Source organism: Crinia signifera, chromosome 2, assembly GCF_055691185.1.
Source record: "Crinia signifera chromosome 2, ASM5569118v1, whole genome shotgun sequence".
Lineage (NCBI taxonomy): Eukaryota > Metazoa > Chordata > Amphibia > Anura > Myobatrachidae > Crinia > Crinia signifera.
This window is the reverse complement of record NC_139218.1, coordinates 196,735,613-196,762,877: the sequence shown is the minus strand read 5'-3', so window position 1 is coordinate 196,762,877 and position 27,265 is coordinate 196,735,613. Positions and strand designations below refer to the sequence as shown.

Below are 27,265 nucleotides of genomic sequence, written 5' to 3'. Positions count from 1 at the left end.
CCATTTTACCATCTTTTGGTAAAAGAAGGCAGTGCACATGTTCTTAATACATTTTTCTAATTGTTTGTCAATGTATGTGTACCATTAATTGTTATTTTTATTCTAATACTCCTCATTTGTTTAGGCGCTACTTTATCTCTCTCCTTTTTGTTTATGTTATTGGGATCTACTCAGTCCCATTAGTAGATGCTTGACTTAGCACCCCTTACCAGTGCCCATTTAGCTACCCAAGTAGTCTCCTCTCCCTTGCCATTTTTGAGCTTGGGACTGACAAAATAGTCAGCCCCTCTCCTCCCATGCACAGTGGAAGCAGACGATCTGTGGGATGAAGCTCTACTCTTGAAAAAGTCCATAAGGTCAATAAAAACTGAAGAACAAACTGTTCATTAATGAACAGCAGTTTAAAATCTTATGAATGCTGGTTAGCCCACATGACATCACTAAGGGGGTTATTATGCCCGCCTAAACACTGGTCAATGGTTCAAAAATAATAAAAATAATAATAATCTGACGTCAATAAAGCTTTAGGAATTTGATTTACTTGAAACATTAAGTTATATTTCAGAAAATAAAAAATAGAGAAAAAAAAATAAGACTCACCGTGAGCGTTGATTTGAATTGCATCAACCAATTGTGGTCCATCGCTACTGTCGGCAAAACACTCAAGCAATCCTGTAGACTTGTTGAAGCTACTAAAGTTTACAGAAGACATGTTTTCCGAATCATTGCTGTACTGAGCGTTTGGAACAATATCACCATCCAGTTTCCATATCACCTGGAATTTTCCGATGTTGGGGCAATAGGAAGGACAGGAAGCCAGTACAGGAGAACCAATCTCAATGGTGGAAGAATCTACAATAATGCGACAGGATTGTATACCTGTCAAAAAAAATGCGTGAGATTAATAAAATCAGTAAAATAAAAATAATTCAGCAAAGTTTGTGTTTATCCATGAAATACACAGTGGTCCTGATTCAGATGTGGTTGGAGGTGCTATTGCTGCTACTTACATGGAAGCAGCACTGATAGCACTAATATGATCATGTAGCAGTAGATGTCACTGAAAGCATTACTGATCCGTGCTGCCTCTTAGGATGCAGCGTGGCATCCACTGTGACCAGGGCCACCATTAGGGGGTGCTGTGGGTACAGCTATCCCTGGCCCGGCCTCTTTGAGAGAAAGGGAAGGGCCTGGGCAACTCCTTTTGCCCACCCAACTCCTGCCACTGCCTCCGTTGTGCTGCTGCAATCACAATGCGCTGAACGAAGCATTGATAAGTCACAGAGGCTTTGACACCTCAGTACTCCAGCAGCCAATCAGAGATTGCGTACCGGCAGCCAATCTGATTGACTAACAGTTCGCGAGCTCTGATTGGCTCACCAGCCATGCCAAATTTTAATTGGCCGTCAGCCTGCACTCCGGAAGCAGGGCTTTCTTCGGCCTCAGCGCACTGAGCAGGAGGCAGCACATCGGAAGGGGGTTGGGACCCGGAGAAGGGTTGTAAGTGAGGGGGCCCAGACTAAGAATCAGTCCCGGCCCCAAAATTCCTAGCGGCTGCCCTGACTATGACACCATTGGCTGGCTGTGTGGAGCAGGTCCGGAGAAGAGGCCAGGATATCTTCTCACAGATATCCCTGTCTAGTCCTTCCTCGTCCTCAACAAACCTCACTTTTTTCAAATTGCATCACTACATCCATAGGCATAATTATAAAGGGTTTAAGCCAGTGGTTCCCAAACTTTGTGCCGTGGCTCCCTGGGGTGCCTCGGGACACTTGCAGGGGTGCCCCGGGTTGGTGGTCCAAAACCAATTCAAATCATTTAAGGCTAATTATTTATGAGCAAAACCAGTGCTGGTGGCTGCCAATCATAAAATGTGTACAAACAGAAGCAAATCCTGCCCTTTACCACATAACTGACCCTTAGGACCACATATAAACCCAATCTATTTAATATTTGCATTCTGGGTTTTTTGTTTGTTTGTTTTTTTGGCCTAGGGGTGCCGTGAAAAAATTCTGATACTGTAGGGTGCCGTGATTCAAAAAAGATTGGAAACCCCTGGTTTAAGCAGTGGAATTGCTTTGGGACTAAGAGGTTTAAGGGGACCTGGTTTTAAAGTTGCTTACCAATTTCCCAGATTCCCCTGTGTCTTAAAAAATTTCCAGTCTGTATAGTGTGATATTACATTTAAGTGAGAAGTGTGTGTAGTGGATGTTCTAATGGTAAGGGGGCACTGTACTATGGCACGATATGTACTGGAGGGCACTGTCATTTGTCATAATCTGATCTGCTTGTTGTAATGTGGAGGGTACTATAATGTTACATACTAGAAACAAGGTTACTGTAATGTGGCACAATATGAAATGCAATCACCATTTATGCTCCCTGCCCACAGGGTTAATGAGCTGAAATACTGGAGAAAACCTAAATACCGCCTCCTATGTGACCATGTAAACTAAGGAACTACAGTACAATTGTGAATAAAATAAACTAGGCCACTACTATGGGGTATAACATTACCTACAGTAGGCCAAAGCATGGGGAACACAGTGAGCCATGCAAGGGGACATGGTTCTACGTTTCAGTGTCCATGTCGACTGTGTCGACATTTGGGACAAAAAAATATGAAAACCCCCATGTCTACCTTTTGACTGTCGACCTTCCCCATGTTGACCTAATGCTTGTGTCGACCTACTGACGCTGTTGACCTAACCCATGTCAACCTTCAGTCATGTTGACCTTCCTGCATGTCAACCTTCAGTCATGTCGACCTAGTGGTGTCGACCTAGTTGCTGTCTATCCAATGATCCATGCCCAAACCTATTTGAATAGAGCACATCTCTGAATCAGGTCCTTGCTGTGTAGTTTAGTGGTGGGAGGTTGTGTAATACTGAAGCATACTCTGTAATATTTATTTGTCATTAAATAAATGCAGCAAAATATTTACTTTCACTGGTGAGATTCAGTTTACATTATCTAAACATGATGGAAAATTCTACATAGAAATCAAGATTCCTGTTCCATGCTTAGCCGTATGTAGTAAGTATCAAATTAAATAGTGGACAGTGACAACATACCCTCCAACATGTCCCGTTCCATTACGTACAAAACGCTTTGCTCCTAGAAATCCCTCTTAATTTATGATTGGGATCACTGGTGTTGAAACACCCTTGTCATCAATTATCCAGTTCGACAAAGGTGATGGCATACAGTATAGAGAGATGTTCAGGAGCAGAGAATTTTGTACCATGGAATGGGTCATGTTGGAGGATACAGTATGTGATAAATGACCAACCAACCAGCTCCTGTCATTTTTCAAACCCAGCCTGTAACATGGCAGTCATTGGGGTATATTCAATGCCCTTTGGCGAGCTGTGATGGAGAGCAGTGCCGATAGCTTGCTGTCACAGCTCGCGGGTCAGTATTCAACTGACCCCCTGCACTTGCCATTTCCACCTCACTGGGTTTTTCCAGTAAGGTGGAAATGGGGGGTGCGGCCGTCAAAATGGTGAGGGTCGCCGTTATATGCAGATTCCCCCGGAATATAGAATAGGGTGAGTGGCCAGCGGCATTGAATACCACCCATTGGCTGGTAATTTATCACTCTCCGTTTTTCACTTTTCAAGGTTTAGTACATCTCAAACTAAATGCATAAACTGACTTACCTTCAGAATGAAATAAAAGTAGGAGAACTTCAACCAGCAGGGCACCCTGGTAATTCTCCATGTCTTCTTCTTTTACTCCATAAACTGTCAGAGAGTAACATTAAACAACTATCACTAGATGATGTGAAACCACCTAAAATTAATGCATAAAGAGGCCCAGAATGAAAAGTAGAATGAAAAAAACAAATACTGTAATAGATGTTACATTTACTGCAGTTCTAATGGCATTGAAGCAGGGCTGACCTCCACCACCTCATAGTCGGCAGATAATTACTGCCAATAGTATCAATACCATACGTAGGCTTCACTCCACCTATCTCCCTCTCCCTATATACATTCACATATATATTTGTGAGATGTTTATATGTCAGATTTAGCACACATACAGATTATCAGATTATCAGCAGGGCGATCACATATACTGTGCTCGCTGAAAAAAGAGAGCGGCACAAGATCACCAGGTCGGCAATTGAAGAGTTAAAGGAAGCTACTAGCCCAATGGCTACAACACACTGCTACAGTGATGAGGACATATCTTGAGGGACATTCCTTCCCCTACTGCTTTTGTCTTGTACTCACTTCCGATATCATCTCACTGTTGCTGCTGTTGATGATTGTGGGTATTAAGGTGAGTAAAGGGGCAATATGGGGGTAAATTAGTGGGCATGAATTGGCATGTTATGAAAATGATGCTGGTCAAAACAGTATTCTTGTGAAAAGCTAATGGTCAAGAGGTCATGTTAGGAACAAGCTGGAGGGCAGAGGGCATTGAGGAAAATATTGGCAAACAGATGAAGGTATAGGTAAAGATGGTGACGGATGAAGGTATAGGTATAGGGTGACGGATGGCTGACAGACAGTCGGGATTCCGACAGTCATTACACCGACATCGGAATCCCGACTGTTAAAACCCCGACACTCGGGATCCTGACGGCCACCGGCTATTCTCCCTCGTGGGGGTCCCTGACCCTGTGCCAGCAGCGAGCCTGTAATGGGCATCATTGCGCTCCCCCTACTGTCTGAGTCCAGGCAGTCGGGATCCCTATATTGGGCTAATGACTGTTGGGATCCTATGCCACACCCAGGCAATAAGGCATGTATTTATTATTATTTATTTATTAACAGTTTCTTATATAGCGCACACAGATTCCGCAGCGCTTTACAGAGAATATTTGAACATTCACATCAGTCCCTGCCCCAGTGGAGCTTACAATCTATATTCCCTACCACATGTACACACACATTCATTCTAGGGTTCATTTTGTTAGGAGCCAAATATCCTACCAGTATATTTTTAGATTGTGGGAGGAAACCGGAGTACCCGGAGGAAACTCATACAAGTACGGGGAGAATATACAAACTCTGCACAGTTAGGGCCATGGAGCGAATCGAACCCATGACCTCAGTGCTGTGAGGCAGTAATGCTAACCATTACACCGTCCGTACTGCGTACTGAGGGAAAAACTAGTGAGAAGTGGGGGAGCATGTAAGGAAAGAGGTGAAAGAAATGTACAGTAAAATGTTTTCACTATTTTTTGGTACTCTTTACCTAGAACGGCGCCCGTCGCGGCCATCGCGGGTACATTTATGGCTACCCGCGACGCGACCGACGCGATGCCCGCGATTTTCCCATTGAAAACCATGTTAAACCTGAAAAATCGCGTCGGTCGCGTCGCGGCCGGCCATAAATGTACCCGCGATGCCCGCGACGCGATGCCCGCGATTTCCCATAGGGAACAATGTTAAAAGGCAGATTGACCGCGATTTTACCGTTAAATGCCTCAATGACCGCGATTTTGACATAGGAAACAATGTTAAATGGGCCACAGAGCCAAAATAGTCCCCCTGAAGTCTTAAATGGCCCCCAAAATTTTTAACGCCACCCCACGATCAACGTGAACCCGAAGCGTGGCGAGCGCAGCGAGCCCCGCGAGGGGCGGCGGTACGCGTCCTACGACCTTTTCATGCCCTACTATCCACGTCGGCGTGGAGTTGAGAATAGAATAGTGTGGCGAGCGCAGCGAGCCACCGAGCCCGAAGCGTGGCGAGCGCAGCGAGCCCCGCGAGGGGACGCGGATACCTTCACAGGTAAACGCGTCCCCTCGCGGGCTTCACAGGTGTCCGTGGCGACGCGGACACCTGTGAAGCCCGCGAAGGGACGCGTTTACCTGTGAAGGTATCCGCGTCCCCTCGCGGGGCTCGCTGCGCTCGCCACGCTTCGGGCTCGGTGGCTCGCTGCGCTCGCCACACTATTCTATTCTCAACTCCACGCCGACGTGGATAGTAGGGCATGAAAAGGTCGTAGGACGCGTACCGCCGCCCCTCGCGGGCTCGCTGCGCTCGCCACGCTTCGGGTTCACGTTGATCGTGGGGTGGCGTTAAAAATTGTGGGGGCCATTTAACAATTCAGGGGGACTATTAGGGCTCTGTGGCCCATTTAACATTGTTTCCTATGTAAAAATCGCGGGCATTGAGGCATTTAACGCTAAAATCGCGGTCAATCTGCCTTTTTAACATTGTTCCCTATGGGAAAATCGCGGTAATCGCGGGTACCCGATTTTGATGTACCCGCGATTTACCCGCGATTACCGCGATTGCCGCGATTTTACCCGCGATCCCGCGATTTCAATCGTGGGCGCCGTTCTAGGTAAAGAGTACCTATTTTTTTTCTGATTTGGGGTACTTTGGAAGTCATTCAGGTTGCCTCGCAAAGCTTCAAATTTCACCAATTAAACACCGCCCACCATTAAGCCTGGTGAAGTGATAAAGTAGTGATAAAGTTTAAGGTGATAACGCAGCAGTCATTTAACTCCTAAAGACCCCCACATACATACAGTAGCTGAGGTATGTGCTATTATAAAAAGCCACAAATGTTATTGCAATTTATTTGTAGATCACTTATACTTACAGAAATATAAATACAAAATACTGTAGGTATCTTCAAAGTAAATTGGGTATCAGCAATGTCACAATCATATATTGTGCTCACATATTTGAATTCAGAGTCGGATGCAACAGTTTTATTAAGCCCGGTGAAGTGATAAAGTGGCCAGTGATAATGCATCAACCAAATCAGCTCCTGCCCAACCTGTAGCCTTACCTACCCTTGGAGCAAAATCAAGACAGGTCTCTGCTTACCCTCACATCTGAGTAGCCCACAACTCTGTATACACACCCATGGCACACTTTCTTCATGCAAATAACCTGTTTCTGCCAAGTTACACCCACTAAACCGCAGAATTCTTCTTTTTTTTTTTTTTTTTTTAATATGTTTATTGAAATTTTCCAGACATATAACATAAAATCGGTGTATAAAATAATATGTATAAAGTAATATGTCACATAGTACTGATAATACAGATATACATCATCAGGTAAGTCTTTTCCAGACATTCAAATGACACTTATTTTTTCGTATATCAGAACAAAAATAATGATAAAGATAAACCAGGGCGTAGTCTAATAAATTTTTCTCAGTCTTAGTATAGTCGTTGATATGGGATCAGTTATAAATGTAGCCGATTAAAGAGGGCAAATACAGGAAAGAAAAGTTCTTTACTGTTAATTCGACCCCACCAAATATATTTTTCTTTGCAGAGATTGTTATTAACCTCAAACTACACACCCTACTAATAGTACACTATTACTTTACCTTAGTCTCTATTCTATATATACATCTAAACATATACACGAAGACAGGAAGGGGATAGGAAAACTAAGGGGGGGGGGGGGGGTTTGGGGGAGTGCAAGTTGTTCCGATCTAGAAGCAAGGTCCTATGTACATATTACTTTTGCCATAGTCATGTTAATATCATTATCCATATCAGAGACAATTAAATACATTTTAAAACATAAACAAATCATAAACAGAACATAAACAGAAAGGAGGAATGAAAAACTCTCGAGGGTTAGGGTAAGCTTGAATCATCATTTTAAATTGGATAAACCAGATATCAAGAGTCTTTCATTTCTGAAATAATACTTTGCCTAGTTTTGTCCTCTAAAGTATTAATAAATAACAGCCATTTAGAGAAAAATTTGCGGAGTCCATTTAATTGGTCTAAGCGAGCATATTTTCTTTCGAAATACATGAATTGCAGGAGTTTCTGTTGAACATGGGCTAAATTTGGTGCAGCTTTTTTTGTCCAATAAATTAAAATACATTTGCGGGCTGTTGTAACTATAGTTATAAGGAGAGGGACAGCGCTGGTGTCAATCCTTTCTAATTGCCACTCATGGAATGATAAACCCATACATGCTATGGGGGACATTGGCCACTTAACTGAAAACATCAAATTTATAAAATTCAAGACTTTACACCAAAATCTTTTAATTTTGAAGCAGTCCCACATACAGTGAGCAAAATCAGCCTTGAAAGATCCACATTTACAACAGTTGCCCAACTCCTCGGTGTTCATATGTCTTCTTTGGTAGGGCGTGATGTAAGCTCTGTGTAGGGTTTGAATAAAAACTTCCTGCAAGTATGCCGATTTTAAAGCTTTCATTGAGGACATTTGTAGATGAGTAATCTGGTCTAATCTAGTAATATATGGTAAATCAGCGTGCCATCTCTCGAGCAGTCCAGCCCATTGTGGAGTATCAGAAAACAAATTCTTAGTTAACAGATTATATAGACACTTCAATTTATATTTCTTTACAGTGATAAACCTCAACAAAGAGTCTATCGAGTGAATCTGTGAAAAAATTATTACTTGAGTATGTGTGGAGATGTTGGGGCTGGTATGGGTCGAGAAATGCCTCGCTTGATAGTACATAAATAGGTGAGATTTTTCCAAGTCGTACCTTTCTGAGAGGTCAGGAAAGGATAAAAGTTGGCCTCCCGGATCATACATCTTACTAGCCATATCTAGTCCCTTTCGCCTCCAGATGTTAAATCTCTTGTCTAATAGGGAGGGTGGGAAGGCTGGGTTTCCCCATAGGGGTATATATGAAGTCTTTTGGGGGTAAACCGCAGAATTCTTCTTAAACCAAAGCAGATCAGCAAAGTCCAAACCTAATACTTTTTAGTATTCATCAGTTAAGGCTCTTATTAGAACCAGTCCCATTATCTCTCTCTTGATAAAGCCCTCTCCCCCCAAAAAAAATTGCTGCATTAAAGCACTGAATAAAAGTTAAGGGCTTTAATGCTATATTTGATAAATATGCCCCAGATTATGGATACAGTATTAACCACATTATATCAGCATGGTTTCATGTCATATAACCCAAATAAAGTGGTTTTATTAAAAAAAAAAAACTAATTTTGGATTATTTTTGTTGGTACTTGTTTCCTAGCACGGCGCCTGCGATTTTGATTGTACCCATCGGGTCCTAAAAAAATCACGATGCATTGCATGCAACCAAATCGCATGCGATGCGATCGACGCGATCAATGCAATTACATCGGAACCAATGTAAAATGGTCCCTGAGACCCAATTTTACATTGGACCCAATGTTAAATGCCCCCCAGACCCCAATTTTCATTGTATACCCACCCTGATGGGTCAAATGCCACCCCACGATGAATGCCAACCCAAAGCATGGCGAGCGCAGCGAGCCCGCGAGGGGCGGCGGTACGCGTCCTCCGACCTTTTCATACCCCCACTATCCACGTTGACGTGGAGTTGATTTTATATAGTTTGGCGAGCCCCGCGAGGGGACGTGCATTACTTCACAGGTATTCCGCGTCCCCTCGCGGGGCTCGCCAAGCTTTGGCCTCGGTGGCTCGCTGCGCTCGCCACACTATATAAAATCAACTCCACGCCGACGTGGATAGTGGGGGTATGAAAAGGTCGGAGGACGTGTACCGCCGCCCCTCGCGGGGTCGCTGCGCTCGCCACTCTTCCGGTTGGCGTTCATCGTGGGGTGGCGTTAACAATGGGGGGGGGGCATTTCACATGTAAAATACCCATAAGGGTGGGTATGCAATGAAAAACCGGGTCCATTGGTCCATTTAACATTGTTCCCAATGTAAAATCGCATCCATCGCATCGGTCGCATCGCATGCCTTAACTTAAGGCATGCGATGGACGCGATTTTTTAATTGTCGGGGTAAAGGCTAAAAATAGCCCTGAAATCGCGTCGGTCGTGTCCATCGCATACCTTAAGTTAAGGTATCCGATCACCTGCGACGGGCGCCGTGCTAGGAAACAAGTACCTTTTTGTTCCCCTGGAATATTTGTGAGAACCGGTAACATAAATAATGTTTGTGTTTCTTTTGTCTATGCCAATAACACAATCCACCAATATCCATATTATGAAACAATATTGGGCACTGTTTTTGCTTTACACATATGAATAAAAAATCATTTGGATACTGAAATTTATATAGTGTATATTACAATATGTTATGCAAAACAGTTCACCCTTTTTGGTAAGGAAACGAAAAGAAATATCTCAAATACTCAGTGTATTCACTTGAATTATTTGTAAGCCTTGAATGCTCAGGAAAAGGGAAACAGGAAAGTACCTTTGAATGGAGAATAACACATTATCAAAATATCCCCCACTGTGACTAAACAATGCATCAGCTAAGATGTTATGGACCTCAGAAGAGTTTTGTAGAATTATGTTTTGTTTCAGTTTTAAAATTCACCTGTCACTATAACTTCATTAGTATACAAAACACACATTTGTGATGGGAATGCTATACAGTATTTACTTTCTTCTCTTACCAGCTTAATACCAGGAGCATTAATTTCACTTAATACCGTAACCTCCCACAGCCTAACCCTAACCCTCCCTAGTGCTTAACGCTAAGCCCCCATACTTATCAGTGGGATTTGATTGGATCCCCCAAATGTCACTACAATACCCCTTAGGGAGGCAGAAGAAAGAGTAAAGGATATTAGAGACAAAGATGGTGTCGGGAGAGAGGTCAGAGGGGTGGTCAGGGATAGATAGCACTTCATGGAGGGAAAAAGAGGGGATCAAGAGAGTGAGAGGGTCAGCTAGATGGATAGGGGAAAGGGGGTGCCTAGGACAGAAATAGCAGCACCATGTGAGGAGAGAGGGGAAAAGACAATGTGATGGGGGCACTGGGCAGTGAGACAGAGGGAGCGAGAGAGGGTTGATAGAATGACAAGTGTGCAGGGTGAAAGACAGAGAGCAGGAGAAAGCAAAACATCAGTTTTGCTGTGCCATTGCTGCTTCTCCCCCGTCGATGGCAAAAGTATTCAACATCGGTCGTAAACCATCGATAGTGTTGAATCTTCGATGGTCGATGGCCACCCCTACCGCTCTGGGGATGGAGATCCTCCTTTACATGTAGCTCTGGCCTGGGTCTCCCACACAGCTTCCACACCTAGCTGCACCTAACGGCGGGGGGGCGCCCAAAACGAAGCTACGCCACTGAGCCAAGCCCCGGCAGCATCAGAGAGGGGAGGCTGGATCAGCTGGACCACCTTCCACTTCATTATGTAAAGCATTGCCGTGTGTGGGGGAGGGGGCATGTTATGGTACTACTGACACTGCCAGTGGGACTCTGGCACTTCTTAAGAAAGAGGTTGCTTTCTGAGCTATGCCCCCCTGAATAAGGGGGGCAGCAGCACTCAGACGATGGGGAATTGTAATCATCCCGTATTTGGATGACCTTTTGTCAGCAGAGAAGCTGCAGGAGAATCTGGCAGCTGCAATTCATTTTCTGCAGAGCCATGGGTGGATATTAAATCTGCCAAAGTCCCAGCAGTGCCCCACTCAGAGGCATCAGTTTCTGGGAGTCATTCTGGATACACATCTTCATCGTGTATTTCTTCCAGAATCAATGGGCAGAGACAGTGTGAAAGATAAAGAGTTCACACCTCTAGATTTAAAGTTTCAAGACTTAGCTTGTTCCTCTAGTGTCGGTGTCTGGGAGACCCAATACAAATTGCTATCGCGTTGGTACAGGTGTCCAGATGATCTCTGTAAGATGGGCATCGGGGTTCCTAATATTTACTGGCGGTGCTCTGGGGATCCAGATAACCCATTTCACATATGATAGCAGTGCCCCTGAATGCTTCCATTCTGGTCTGAGGTTCTCAAACTCTCTGCGATTATTATGGGGGAACCGGTCCCTACTGACCCACTGTTTTGGTTGTTCCATCTTTCCCCTGCACCTCTCTTGAGATATAAAAATTCCCTATTATGCCATCTCAATAATGCCGCTGTCGGTCATCCCAGTAAGATGGAGCTCTTCCTCCCCTCCAACGGTTAAAGACTGGTTCAGCAAAATAGACTTTTATATGGAAATGGAAGATATTTTGTCCTCTGCGGACAACAATAATGCAGTATTCAGAGACACATGGTTCCGCTGGATGGACTTCAAAGACTCCAAAACCTTTAAGGACATTATTGCACCCCAACCCTCTTAACCCCCCCACCACCCTGCAGACCATCTTCTTGGGCTTATTGTCCCTTTGTCCAGCCTAGCCCGGAGCTTCTCCCTTCTTCTCTCTCCTCTTTCTTTGTTATTTTCTCTCACTCTTTCTCCCCCAATACTTCTCTTTTACACCCCCCTCTTTTTTTTCCTCTACTTCTTACACCCTGTGGGTTCACTTTTTGTATGTTAATAAGTGAATTGATATATGCATATAACAAAGGTTACTTATGTACTTTAACTACTTTAAACCAATAAACTCAATTTGCACTAAGGTTTCAAGACTTCTGGAGTTTCTCCAAGATGGATTTTCCTCGGGCCTAAGTCTTCAGTTATTGAAGGTGCAGTTGTCGGCCTTGTCCATATTCTTTCAGGGGGTTACCCAGCTTAAGCCTCCGTATAAACAACCATTAGCACCTTGGGATTTATCTCTGGTGTTGTCTGTTCTCCAGAAACCACATTTTGAACCCTTAAGGTCCACTGACCTTAAGTTTCTGACTTGGAAACTGGCAGTTTTGTTCGTGATCGCATCTGCAAGACGTGTATCGAATTGGGTGCCTTGTCTTGCAAGTCTATGTTTTTGGTGTTCCATGATGATAGGGCTGTGTTGAGAACAGTTCCTAAGTTTAAATTTAAACCAGGAAATTGTGATTCCGGTGTTTAGTCCTCCAGAGGAGGGCAGAAATAGGGACAAATTAAAGAAATTGGCTGTTGTTTGCGCTTTGCGCATCTACGTGGACAGAGTGAAGAAGTTTCGAAAAACTGACTTTTTATTAGTTTTGTATGATGTACATAAAAGAGGCCGGCCAGCTTCTAAACAGGCCATAGCTAGATGGTTATGGTCGGTTATTGCTTTTGCCTACACTGAAGTGGGCAGACCAGAATTAATGCTCATACCACCAGGTCGGATGCTGCATCTTGGGCTGTGAGCCACGGGGCTACAGCGGAGCAAGTATTCAGGGCTGCCACTTGGTCCTCTGTTCACACTTTCACCAAATTCTACTGGTTCCAGTAGTTTGCGTTGGAGGACGCTTCATTTGGGTGAACAGTGATGAGAACTGCGGGCCTGAGCATACCCTCCCAAAGAAACGGCTCTTGAACGTCCCATGGTTGAGCTGTGTCACCAGGATGGATGAAAGAGAAAAGGGGATTTTTGTAAGAACTTACCATTCGAATCTCTTTCTCTGAATCCATCCTGGTGACACAGTGATCCCTCCCTTACGCTTAGTAAGTTATACTGTTTCATTTGTTGTTATGTTATATGGTTATTATGGGGGAAATTTACTAAAGGAAATTTGTAAAATATAGGTGTATTTGTATCCAGAAATACACTTATTTTTGACATTTACTATCCCGAAAATACGGCAATTCGTATTCGTATTGATGTGCTATCAATACGAATACGAATTGCCATATTTTCGGGATAGAAAATGTCAAAAATAAGTGTATTTCTGGGTACAAATACACCTATGTTTACACCTATTTTTTACACATTTCCTTTAGTTAATTTCCCCCTAAATGTCAAAAATAAGTGTATTTCTGGATACAAATACACCTATATTTTACAAATTTCCTTTAGTAAATTTCCCCCTATGTGTTTGTGCATATTACTATGTTAAGGCGTTATACTGAGATAATGTATCCTAATGTGCTCTGGAAGTTGAACTGGGGAATGCTGGGATGCAGAAGGGAGGAGCCTGCCTCTCTAAAAGCTTAGCATAGGTGCCTGGCTCCTTTGGACCCTCCTACATCCCATGGTTGAGCTGTGTCACCAGGATGAAATCAGAGAAAGGGATTTGAATGGTAAGTTCTTACAAAAATCCCCTTATCGTTATCGTACATATCGTTAACGAAAATTGTATAGTGTGTACCCAACTTACCTAGATGATGGAGGTAATATGCAAAAGTAATAGGCAGCTGAACTTTGAGCCAAGTACTTAAGTTTGGGAAACATTGTACAGTTGATACAGTAATAAAAAATATGCAATTGTCACAGAAAAAGTTTACACAGATGGCCAATAAGTCTGCTGTTCAGTATATGTACACAGTAATCTCAGATATTATACTATAGCCATGACTGTGCATTAAGCAAATATGCAGCAATAATATATTGTAGCTGCTTTAAGGGCCTCTTCTAACTCATGTTTCCACTATGTTTAAGCAATTTGTCACTCTTACCCCACAATGCAGCATACATCATATAGCAAAATACAACCTGTAATGCAACAGACATGCCTGACCGGTAATGGATGGCACATCTGAACTACTTACTTCCACATGCAAAGGCCGCAACAACACCACCCCGTCATACATCTCAAAATACACCTGACCTGTGCTCTTGCCTCTCTTACATAAATGCCTCTCACTACCGCCTCAAAGAATTCTCCATTTATTGTATTACCTACTGCTTGATCCGATTCTTTCCCATTTTCAAATCTTTAAATGCTCTCTGAACATTTCTTTACAACACTGTACTCACAAGGGTGCCGCAGTCGGGTGTATAGACTGGGTCTAAATCAAATGAACCAATTTTTTTCTTCTCCATCTATGTAAGTAGTGAGTCTTCTCATCCCTTACCTACGCTTAACTCCATACCCCCCCCCCCCCCCGTCCCATCCTCTGTCTGTGTCTCGGAACCCCCTCTCTGCAGGTGAAACCAGCTTCCTGTCTTCTTAACCTACAGTATATGCATACCTCCCAACTGTCACGATTTCCGCGGGAACGTCCCGATATTCGGGGACATTCCCGCGTCCCGCCCGGGGCCGCCATTGTCCCGCGGTGGGGGGGACAGTTGGGAGCCCCCCAGCTTGCCGAGAATAGACGCTGTGCGCATGCGCACAGCATCTATTCAGCGCCGACGAGCGGCGAAAACGGGGGCGTGGCCGGAGTCCGCGTCACCCCATGAGGCCACGCCCCCTTTTCTCGAGGCCACGCCCCCTTTTGGGACGTCCCGACCTCCCAACTTCAAAAGTTGGGAGGTATGGTATATGTATACCTGTTTCTCGGTCTGCCTACCTGTGTGTGCCTCTCGGTCAACTCCTTTGTTTGTATGGATCTCCTTCCTTTTTCTTATTTCTGGTCCAGCATCATACTATAAACTAGCACCACACCTTCACTCTATCATCTTCCATGCATCCCCTTTGGGTTTTTGATCATTTGGTCTACAACATGATGGTCGACAGTCGTTCGATCGGCACCATTAGGTCGACATGGGAAAAGGTTGAAAGATCATTAGTTTGACAGGTCATTAGTTCGACAGTGTAAAAGGTCGACATGCGGTTTTTCACCTTTTTTTTTGCCCAAATGTCAACACAGTCGACATGGACACAGTTTATAGTGCACCGCATCGCTCGCTGCACTCACCATGCTTCTGGCATGGTGCCTCGCTATGCTCGGCACACTATTTTATTCTCCCTCCATGCCCTAGTGCATGGGTCCTCAAACTGCGGCCCTCCAGATGTTGTGAAACTACAAATCCCAGCATGCCTTGCCACAGTTTTGCTATAAGGGAGTGTTAAAACTGTGGCAAGGCATGCTGGGATTTGTAGTTTCACAACATATGGACGGCCGCAGTTTGAGGACCCATGCCCTAGTGGATGGTAGGGCATGAAATACCGCCTGTTGGCACATGTCGGCTCAAAAAACAGTGAAAAATCCCATGTCGACCTTTTGACTGTCGACCTAGACACTGTCAAACTAATAACCTGTCGAACTAATGACCTTTCAACCTAGAACCATGTCGACCTAGACCCACGTCGACCCAATGGTGTCGATCTAATGACTGTCAACCATCATGCTGTAGACCAAATGACTGCATCCCTCCCCTTTTATCCCTTTTTTCCCCTCCTCGCCTACTATGTGAAAGGCAATACCAATGCTAGTGGCTTGTACCCCTGTAGGCTTCAAGCAAATGTAAGCAAGGCTTCTATGCCGGGTTACTCTTATTGTAATTACATATGATGCTCCAATGGAACCTCGCGGCTAAATGAATCTCTTCTTAGCCTATGGGTATTGTGAAAATACTGCTAGGTGTGCTGTGAATGGTGAAAGCTTGAAAACCTCTGATCAACTCCCATTAATACTACTCAGAATCAAGCTAACTGGAAACTTCTTTTTTGGTGCTCATACTGAAACAACAATTGCAATGACATTTGACTAAACTAATGGGCTATAAAAAGATCTATTTTGCACAATGAAATATATTTAATTTAGATTAAATACAGTTTAATCAAAAAACTTCTGCAGTTCCCCTCCTATAGCTACACCTCTCCCTGTAGCTGTAACAGGGGCGGATCCAGGATAAAAGGACTTTATGGTTTGGGTGGGGGAGAGGCGGTGTTAGTGGTGCCAGTGTACATGCTAAAATAGCGGCAGAGAGAGGGTGGGAATGGGATTAAAAATAGGCCCTGGTATTTAAAGTGCGCAGGCCCACCATGGCGACAAAAGTGAAGGATGTAGTTGTGCACACGCTGAAGGAGCGCTTTAAAAAAGTTGGTGTGGCCACTCAACTGGAGGTGTGTTCTTGAGTGTAGTGTACCCACACCATATACAGCTTCTACATATTATGCAACAAAATACTAGACCCCATTATACTTGCCCCTTACACATGATGCCAAATGGATTGAGACAAAATTCAAATAATGCCACATGGATTGAGCCAAAATTCACATAATAACACACGGATTGAGCCAAATTTCACATAATGCCAAATGGATTGAGCCAAAATTCACATAATGCCACATGGATTGAGACAAAATTCATAAAATGCCATACTGCTTGAGCCAAAATTCACATAATGCCACACGGATTGAGCCAAAATTCACATAATGCCACACGGATTGAGCCAAAATTCACATAATGCCACACGGATTGAGACAAAATTCACATAATGCCACATGGTTGAGACAAAATTCACATAATGCCAAACGGATTGAGCCAGAATTCACAATACGCTTCATAAACAGTGACATTGTCCGCCAAAAGGTGTGCATTAAACATTTACACCATAATGTCCATTACACGTTAAGTTACACACCATTATGTCTATTATGTATTATGCCAAACACCATAATGCCTATTAAAAATTATGCTACATAAAAGTGCTGCTTATCTACATGCTCATTGCCAAGGGTTCCATGCTCATTGCCAGAGGTTCCATGCTCGTTGCCATGTGGGATTACATGCTCATTGCCAAGGGGGAATACATGCTCATGGTAAATGGGGAACAGCCGCCGCCAGGCAGAAGTGATTGCCACTGACAGTGGCAGAGCCTGGCTGTATTCAGAGCATTGCAGGTCCCGGCTATTTGAAATAATACCCCTTTCACACCAGAAAATGCATTCCCAGGTTGCCCCCTTTACATCAGCCTAGTCCCTGCATTTTCTGGTGTGAGGGGGAGAGAAAACCACCCCTCCCCCCCTTAACCAGTTATCTCATTTAACCGGTTATATCTTATACCAACTGACCCATTTACATGAGAAAGTATCATATTGAAGAACTTTTGAGTGGGCGTTGATTGATTTTGGTCCAGTGAAACTGGAACGTTTGGTTGTGCGTTGTGCCCTCAAAGAACATGAACAGCCATGAAATTACATTTCAAAAATAAAAAAATCGGTTTATCCGCAATATCTCTGAAACCAATTGACCGATATGGACCAGCCTGGTATATTGAAGGTCCAGCGATTTGGAAATGAATGAGATCAAACACAAGCTTCTGTGATTGCGTTTTTTTTTTTAAGGCCCAATGTGCACAAATAATGTAAGAAAATTGTCATTATGGAAGTATGGATAACCTGATTTGGTACTTGATTCCTAGCACGGCGCCCAAGATTTCCATCTTATGGCATCTTATGCCATTGCATGCATCGCATGCCATATAGCCGTATACGATGCATGCGATGCAATGCAATGCGATGCAATGCAATGCGATTTGCATGGGTGCTTACAATGTTAAATGCACCCTCAATACGATTTTTAATTGTATAAGCACCCTGATGGGTGCTTACAATGTTAAATGCACCCCCACTATCAATGCGAACCCGAAGCGTGGCGAGCGCAGCGAGCCCGCGAGAGGCGATGGTACGCGTCCTCCGACCTTTTCATACCCCCACTATCCACGTCAGCGTGGAGTTCATTTTAGATAGTGTGGCGAGCGCAGAGAGCCACCGAGCCCGAAGCGGGAGGACGCATATTACTTTACATGTATTCCGCGTCCCCTCGCGAGGCTCACTGCGCTCGCCACGCTTTGCACTCGCCACACTATCTGAAATCAACTCCACGCCGACGTGGATAGTGGGGGTATGAAAAGGTCGGAGGACACATACCGCCGCCCCTCGCAGGCTCGCTGCGCTCGCTGCCCATTGGGTTGGTGTTGACAGTGGGGGGGCATATAACATTGTAAGGACCCATCAGGGTGCTTGTACAATAAAAAATTGTATACCATCGCATTGTATGCCATTGTATGGCATACGATGCCATACAATTTTTTACTGTACAACATTGTGTCGCATCGCGTCGCATCGCGTCGCATCGCGTCGCATCGCGTCGCATCGCGTCGCATCGCATTGCATACCATCGTATGCCTTATTTAGTCTTATGGTATACGATGCGATGGGCGCCGTGCTAGGAAACAAGTACCCCTGATTTTTTTCATATTTGTGAAAAAATAACATTTGTGCATATTGCAACGTATTGCACGATTTTTTCCTTTTTTTCTGTTTTAAGTATCAATATATACAAAAGCCTGATATAGGCGAAGAAGTATGGCACTGATTCTAATTGACTCGGTAAGCTTCGAGTCCTTGTACTGCTGCCCTGTGATTACAAGTCCCCCCCCCCCTACTGTATACACTCGCATGTGCCCGCCGACTGATGCATCATTCGATGGTCGCCGACCATCAAATTATTTCTCCAGGGCTCACAAATATATGTCAGTGGAGATTGACTTATATTTGCGGGCTTCCAGCTGAAGACAGGGCTGGTGGCTGATGTCATGTGACGTCAGGTGCGTGCCCCCTCCCATGGGAATGCCGGGTGTTTTCATGGGGAAGCCCATGAACTGCTGGTCGTTCCCACGGGTGACACCCATTCTGCCTGCCGCACGTCCCCGGCCCGCACCGCTCTGTGCAAACAGACCGGTGACACTGTAAATCACCCTGGCCATTCTATTTAAACTAATGGGCTGTTTAGGTGCCCATAGAGAGGAGATTTCGCACATTTCAGTTTATCACCTCCAGGTGTTGTCTAGAGTTAAGACAAGTATTGGCAGCACTCAGGCATACTGATTCTGCAACACCAATGTTCCTGGTATCATAAGATTAACTGGCTCAGCAGTGTCTTTGTCGCATTCAAGCGCTGATTTATGAAGTCGGGATTCAGTTCCAGAAAGAATGGCGGATCTACAGCACTGCTGTGCTGGGCTGTCTGACAAGCCAAAGAAGGTACAGGCTTAACCTTTGTTACAAAAAGCCAGCACTGACGCAGTTGGCTAGACTGACACATTTCTTTATACAGTGGGGGAGGATCATGCGGATCCAGAAAACACTAATGAGAAAGTCTGATGAAATGCTTGTTTGTAAAGAATGTGATCATTGACAGGTATGGTGTCAACATAGCTATATGAAGACCAATTAAATTATCTAGTCACATGCTGTTAACTCAAATAGCTTGCCAAAAAATTTGAATATGGCATCATTAAAATTGGTCTAATTAGAAAGAAGATTGTGGCATTTGCATTGAAACAACATGCACGAGATTGTTGTACAATACAGAGCTTACACTCAAGACTGCTTTACTGTACAGATACTGTATAGGAAATGGCACAAATTGCCTCCGAGTGCCGCCTGTGAACTTTGAAAAAAAAATGTATTTATATTATTTCTTTTAATACCCCCCTCTACTTTAAAGGGGGGGGGGGGTACATCTTTTGTACTGGGTTCCAAGACCTTGGTGCTGGCTTTGCTTGCTCCCCCCCATAAAAGGTAAGCACAGTAGAGGCCACCCTCATCCACTGCTATAAACAGTAAGCTCAGCAGGGCCACCATCATCACCAAAAATTTGTCAGCAGCATGATAAATCAACGACCAGGGGGGTTTCTAGGTACCCGCAGATCTACTTGCCTGTGCTTATGGAAGAGGGGGTCGGATGGCTGACGCAGAGAGAGAAAGAAGGAGCACTGAAGGTGAAGAAAGCAGTGGCAAACGCAGTATTTTCATGGGGGTTCCATAGCTTGCTCCCCCCCCCGACATACATAAAACCCTGCCCCCATGTTCTGACTGGCCCAATATCGATGGTCATCCATCACATAAGATATTACTATCGATGGCTGGTTGCAGTATTGCCATCAATGACTGCACCGATGGCCATCCCTACTGGTCATCAGGTCAGACAGATTAGGGAGGTTCAGGTAGTCAGAGCCCCCAACCCACCCACCCCCTAACCGAGTGCGCTTGTGCCCGGTGCCCTTCTCTCTGTGGTGCCTCACTCGGCCGCATACCCTGCTTTGTAATGGTCGGGATGGCCCTGCTTGCTAGGCAATTTTGTCTATATAGTCAAAATTGCCTAGAACATATATAGCACCGTGTGTACTCGGATTTAAAAAAGCTAAGTGACCCTGTGGGGGGGATGTGTATGAAATCCTAACAGTCCCAACAGCGGGATCTATAAGTCAAGAAAGAAAGTATGTTTAAAAAAAAAAAAAAATGTTAATAGTTTATCAATTACCAAAATGCAGCATTAATTAACAGAAAAGGAATTCATATCAAATCAATATTTGGTGTGACCACCCCTTTAAAACAAAATCCATTCTTCTAGGTACACTTGTACACAGATTGTAAAGGAACTTGGCAGGGAGATTGTTCCAGACATCTTGCAGCACTAACCACAGTGAATTAAGGCTTGCTCAAATCCTTATTTTGGGGGTTATTCTGGTTGACTCGCAGGGCTGCAAATTCACAGCCTTGTGAGTCCACCAAACCTCGCCCGGTGATGTCAGCTGTGCCCCCCACGTCACCGGGCGATTTGCATGGGAACGCCCAGTGTTCTCTTCGGAATGCCCATGATATGCTGGGCATTCCCATCATGAAATCGCCTGGCCTACCACCGCACCCCCCCTCCCCCGCAATCCTGGCTGCGTTCTCTAATGCAAAAATGCAGTAAAAACCCTGTTATCTGGGTTTTTACTGCATTTCTGTATGCTCTGTCCCCCCTCCGCAGTGGCAGCGCTGCGGAGGGAATCGCCAGCAAAAGCTGGCAATTCCCTGCAGAAGCCTATAGGCTTCTTACCGCAGCGCTGTGTGAGGTACCCGTCACGGATCCCTCCCAGCATGCCCTCCAGCTGGCGCCGTGCTCTGCACATGCGCAGATGGACTCCCGGGTCTCAGACCCGGAAGTCCAGCGCCGGAGCCGCATCGCAAGGAACAGCTCTTATCGCAAGAGCTGTCCCTTGCCTTAATTATCGAATATGTTACAGCATATGCGATCATTAAGAATGCGGTGGCCGGCGAAGGGGGGCAAAACAGGGATGCGGATGTTAGAACTCTGTCCAGTCCTTTGGCAAAAAGTTGCCTTCTGTTACAGCCAAATATTTCATATTTTTACTAATCAGTCCAGAGCACCTTTTTGCACCCAATATTCTATGATCGCATGCATAGTTGAGTTGCTTAAACTTGTTTCCACGTTGAAGGTATGGCTTTTTTTGCACAGCACATGGAAAACACTGGCAATATGGTCCCTTCAGCGACCATATTGTTAGCAATATGTAATTAAAATCACCCGTGTGTACACAGCTTTATAGCCTTAAACACAGCTGTTTCTATGTTTGAACCTACTTCATATGAAAATAATGATATATTACTGTATGGACATACACCTTACTATAATTCTACAAAATCCCCTAACTTTCTCCAAGTGTACCTAAAAGAACTTAATGCAATTTTGAAGGCAATTTTTGGTCACATCAAATGTCGATTTCATTTAGATTTCCCTTCTGTGTTATTCACTTTTCATTTTAACAAGTGTTGAAAAAAGTAACTACATGTTGAGTATCCCTTATCCAAAATGCTCGGGACCAGAAGAATTTTGGATAACGGATTATTCCGTATTTCAGAATATTATTATATTTCAATTATGTATCTTGAGGTATCTTGCATTTATGTTGTATAAACATATCAAACACATGAAATACACACAAATAAATCTTATGTCTGCATACAATAAGGTTTCAAAACATGGAACAAAGTTTGTGTACGATCTCAGGTACTGAATTTGAATGCCAAGCAATCATTGTCTTGAACATATTTTGTGCTGGTCAACTTTGTTCCTTAGATCGTGGCTCACCATGGCTATAATACTGTATTATAGAACAATACAGTAGGGGATTAGCATAGTAATCCGATTACCAGGGCCGTTTCTACCATTAGGCAGCTGCCTAGGGCGCCTGGATCTAGGGGGGTGCCACCACATCTGCAAATCAAAAAATCAAGGATGTCTATGAGGATCCTTGTTGTACTTAATGCAGGTGGCAGCTGTGGAACTGCTAAGACCTCACCTCCATACTTTCCCTTGAGACATACTTCCCTACTGCCCCCTCCTCCTTGCACTCTGTTATGGGTGGCAAATGAGAGGGTGCAGAAGGCCTCCAGTGAAATCAGGGGACTTGCTAGTTTTGCCTAGGGTGCTGAGAAGCCTTACACCGGCCCTGCCTATTACTCACTTAGGGGGGAATTTACTAATATGAATTCGTAAAAAGTAGGTGTATTCGTAGGCAGAAATACACCTATTTTTTACACATTCGTATTTTCGGGATTTACTATCCTGAAAATACGGCAATTCGTATTCCTAAAGATGGCACATTCGTATTTGTATTTACAAATATGAATGTCTACACCATCGACAGGAATCACCATTCAATAGAATGGTGGTTCCTGATTTACTAAGCAGCTATATTGAAAATACGGCTGCTAATTGGCGTGAAACGGCCACGAAAATATGGCAGGAAAATACACCTTATTTTCCTGTCGTATTTGCTTTGTGTAAAAAAAATGGAAAATGAAATAAATAAATGAAAAATCGGCGTAGGGTCCCCCCCACAGCTGTAACCAGCACCAGGCTGAAGGAGCCGGGGCCGTTAGTTAAATAAACAGAGATTTTTTCTAGATAGAAAAAAAGAAAAGTATGCCTCTTTGTGGTGCACCAAATGAAAGATACATAAGATATAACTTTTATTAAAGTCTAGATAAAATAAGGCGAAAATAAAAACAGACACAATACGTATACAAACAGACATGTACATTTATATTAAAAAGGATAATGAATCCTCACGACGTGGGACCCCCTGCCCAAATTTGATTTCAATTAAGCTTTATTAGTACCGTACACTTCGTGGCTTCACCCCCTGATCCCCCTCCCCACATACAATGCATTTTGATCTGTAATTAACAAAAAAAAATTTTCAGCGACTTGGTGAGCAGCTCCCCGCACTCGCGGGTGTATTTGGCAGAGACGCGTGGTACATGCCGGCTGCACCACGTATATCTAACCCTTATTTGAGCTGACTACAACTCGGCACTCTGTTGCCCCAGGAGCGTGCTGCCTGAAAGTATAGCAAACAGTTTGCCCCTCTACACATGAGGCAATCTGCGAGCATACTAGATTGGTCAGTTACACCACTTCTGCATAGACCTAGCGAAACCACGCAATATCTGTGGTGAGCGCGGTAAATCTTCTAGTGCCGTCACCTTCTTCATTAACATCTATAGCAAGTATACCTTGCTCCTAGATCGGTCGCAAATATATGCACACTAATCCTATGTGCATTTCTCTAGATTTATGTGCTAATTAACTAATGAAATTTCTGCGCATTTGAGAACGTTATTATTTGAAGGTCAGACTACTCTACTATATAGAGAGCAATCTGTGATTAATTGCAAAATTGCCCAGGAGAGTCTGACGGACCGACTAGGAATAACTAATTTGTGTGTACACATTAACCACGGCACAATTATGAAAGCCGCCATTTAAGGTCGCATATGCATACCAAATTTCAGGTGTATACTCCAGAAAGATATGTGTGCCAATTATTTGTAAATGCACGTAGTCATACGTATCTGGACACTGCATGAGACAGCACGGCTCTATGACTATATTATTCTCCCTTTGCACGCAATAAAGGGATTCTCACCTCTATGTCGCACCCATAAAGGGTCATTACTGTTAAAACACACTGATCAAAAGCCTATTCATCTGTACTAATAAAGCTTAATTGAAATCAAATTTGGGCAGGGGGTCCCACGTCCTTTTTAATATAAATGTACATGTCTGTTTGTATACGTATTGTGTCTGTTTTTATTTTCGCCTTATTTTATCTAGACTTTAATAAAAGTTATATCTTATGTATCTTTCATTTGGTGCACCACAAAGAGGCATACTTTTCTTTTTTTCTATCTAGAAAAAATCTCTGTTTGTTCCAAAATCCATGCCCAGTGGTGGCACACCCTTATTCATTATATTAACTATTTCAGATTGATTATTCAAGGGGTCTACTTAAACTTATACCCACGTTATCTCCCTGTGCGATCAACATTTTCTCTTTTTGTGTTAACCGTTAGTTAAATATCAGGAAACCCGACAAATAGAGGTTCCCCGATTTTTAACAACCAGCCCCAGGCTCCAGGTCCGGGGCTGGTTCCCAAAATACGGGGGGGACAAAATGAGTAGGGGTCCCCCGTATTTTAAGAACCAGCCCCAGGCCATTCCAGCCAGCAGGGTAATGCCACAGCCGGAGGGAGAATTTTTATACAAGTCCCCCTGGCCAAAGCATTCATCCCTACCGACCAGTCAGCCTGGCCAGGGGTCCTGGGGGAGTGGAGACTCCCTCAATAAAGAATGATTCTATTGGCCGCTAGGCGGCCAATCAGGAGCCGACTTTCTCAGCTCCTGATTGGCCGCCTAACGGTCAATAGAATCATTCTATGGAGAGGCGCGGAAGATGAAGGATCTCTGCGCCTCTCTGACAGTCCGATGCGGGGAGCTGATGGAGTCGCCGGAGTGTCACAGAAGGTGACAGAAGTCCAGGACTACTGCGGATCAAGGCTACAGATCTTCACAGGAGGACCTGGGTGAGTAGGGTTTCCTTCCACAGGTCCTCCATGGATTTCTTCGGACCCGGATGGACACAGCCGACATGGAGCCGACCGCCGACATGGAGCAGGACAAGGCACCGGACCAAGACCCAGGGACCTACCTATGGGCTCAAGATAGGTAAGTATCAGTATGTATGGGCTTTGGATGTATTAAAGTTTTATTTTTATTGTGTGTCAGTGTGTGTTTATTTCACTATTTTTTTTACTGTGGAACTACAAGTGCCAGCGGGCCCTTTAGTGCCCCGCAGGCTGGGACTTGTGGTTCTCCAAGTCCCAGCTTACGGGGGAGGCTTGCTGGGACTCATAGTTCCACAGTTAAAAACAATAGTTTTATCTATTTTTTTACACTCAATCAGCCCGGTGGCCACCGCTCCAGGGCCACCGGAGACAGCACCAGGCTTCAGCCTGGTCAGGTAAGTCCTGGAGGTGGGGGGGCCTTCATTGGGGGGGTCCCCACTACCCCAGGGCCCCTGGCCAGGCTGACTGGTCAGTAGGGTGATGTTTTGGCCGCGGGAACTTATATAATAAGTGTCCCCCGGCTGTGGCATTACCCTGCTGGCTGGTTTGGCCTGGGGCTGGTTCTTAAAATATGGGGACCCCTACTCATTTTGTCCCCCGTATTTTGGGAACCAGCCCCGGACCTGGAGCCTGGGGCTGGATGTTAAAAATCAGGGAACCCCTATTTGTCGGGTTCCCTGATTTTTAATTACCGGTCCCGGCTCTGTCAGCTTGGTGCTGGTTACGGCTGTAGGGGGGGGTGCCACGCTGTTTTTTTAAATTAATTTATTTATTTTACAATTTTTTTTACACCTTGCAGCCTGCACGGATCTAACTGATCCGTGCAGACTGCCTCCACTAATTCGTATTAGCGGCCGTATATATGTGCCGCTAATACGAATTACTACGACATCGGAGGGTTACAAAGCAGTCGTATATGACTGCTTTGTAAATTCCCCTCCGGAACATGACTTTGCATACGGCTGAAACAGCCGTATGCAGTCGTAGTCAAAATACAAATACGAAATTTTAGTTTTTCCATTTTAGTAAATTTCCCCCTTAATCCAATTAAAAGGCTAAATGAGGAGGGCTCCATCTGTATCATGTCCTCAGTAGTGTCAGCTACATATCATGTCCTCAGTAGTGCCAGTTACATATCATGTCCTCAGTAGTGCCAGTTACATATCATGTCCTCAGTAGTGCCAGTTACAGATGCAGTGTTTGGATAAGGGATACTCAACCTGTATTAACACTTCTATTTCTAAAAGCATACTTTCTTTGCAGCATTTTTTACCCATCTGGCTAAAACTTTTGCATATTACTGTATATTATTAATTTAAGGAGTTTTGTCTTTTTAAATATTCCAAATGATCATATTGTGTGATTATTCAGTAATATCTGCATCGGATTAGAGGGATTTAAGGATTATACATCAGGCTTGGGTTCAGTAACGCTGTCACTATTTAGGGGGTTTACTTATTAGATTTTGACCTTTTCCATTTGGCCGAGTGTGTTTTAATTGGTGTCAAATATACTTATCTGGGGGGAATACATAAACATGCATTCAAAATGGAATTACAAAATGTTCTCATATGTCATTTCAAAAGATGTGTTTAACTACACAGGATAAACCTGGGTAGAATAGGTCATGCCCAGAAGAGATGACACACAATGGGTGGGTACAGCATCCTACAGCTCGGGGTAGTGTTCCAATATGACTGTCAGATCCATGTCTTTTCCATTGTATCCACGAGCATGCCAGGTGAGGCAGCCATGTTGGGCCCACTACAAAGGTTATGCTGTGGGAGATAAGCCATACACAGACCCAAGGCATATATGGGAAATTTGTTATCTAATGCGCACTGCGTAGGTTTCTATAGAAATCACTGCATCTTTATTTTGTTTATATTAAGCAATACGAAGGTTGCAATTAGCTTAATTAGACAGTTACAATGACACCATAACAGCATTTAATAAATGCTTATATTTGACACCTTTGAAAATAGGTTGACAGGCCTAAGGCCGACAGGGGCGGAAGGTCAACAGAAGCATTAAGTTGACAATAGGAAGGTTGAAAGTCAAAAGGTTGACATGAGTTTTTCACTTTTTT

At 44.1% G+C, this 27,265-nt stretch overlaps 1 protein-coding gene across 1 annotated transcript in view; it reads right to left on the bottom strand.

Moving 5' to 3' along the window:
- The window catches only part of CSF3R (colony stimulating factor 3 receptor), a 98,414-nt gene that overhangs the window by 52,245 nt on the left and 18,904 nt on the right, over nucleotides 1-27,265 (bottom strand). Inside the window, exons 2-3 of the mRNA XM_083173535.1 lie at nucleotides 3,663-3,746; nucleotides 601-879 (exon numbers count right to left, since the gene is read on the bottom strand). Of these exons, the coding sequence (XP_083029661.1) occupies nucleotides 601-879; nucleotides 3,663-3,723 (340 nt within the window). The 5' untranslated portion in view covers nucleotides 3,724-3,746. The remainder of the gene's footprint in view (nucleotides 1-600; nucleotides 880-3,662; nucleotides 3,747-27,265) is intronic.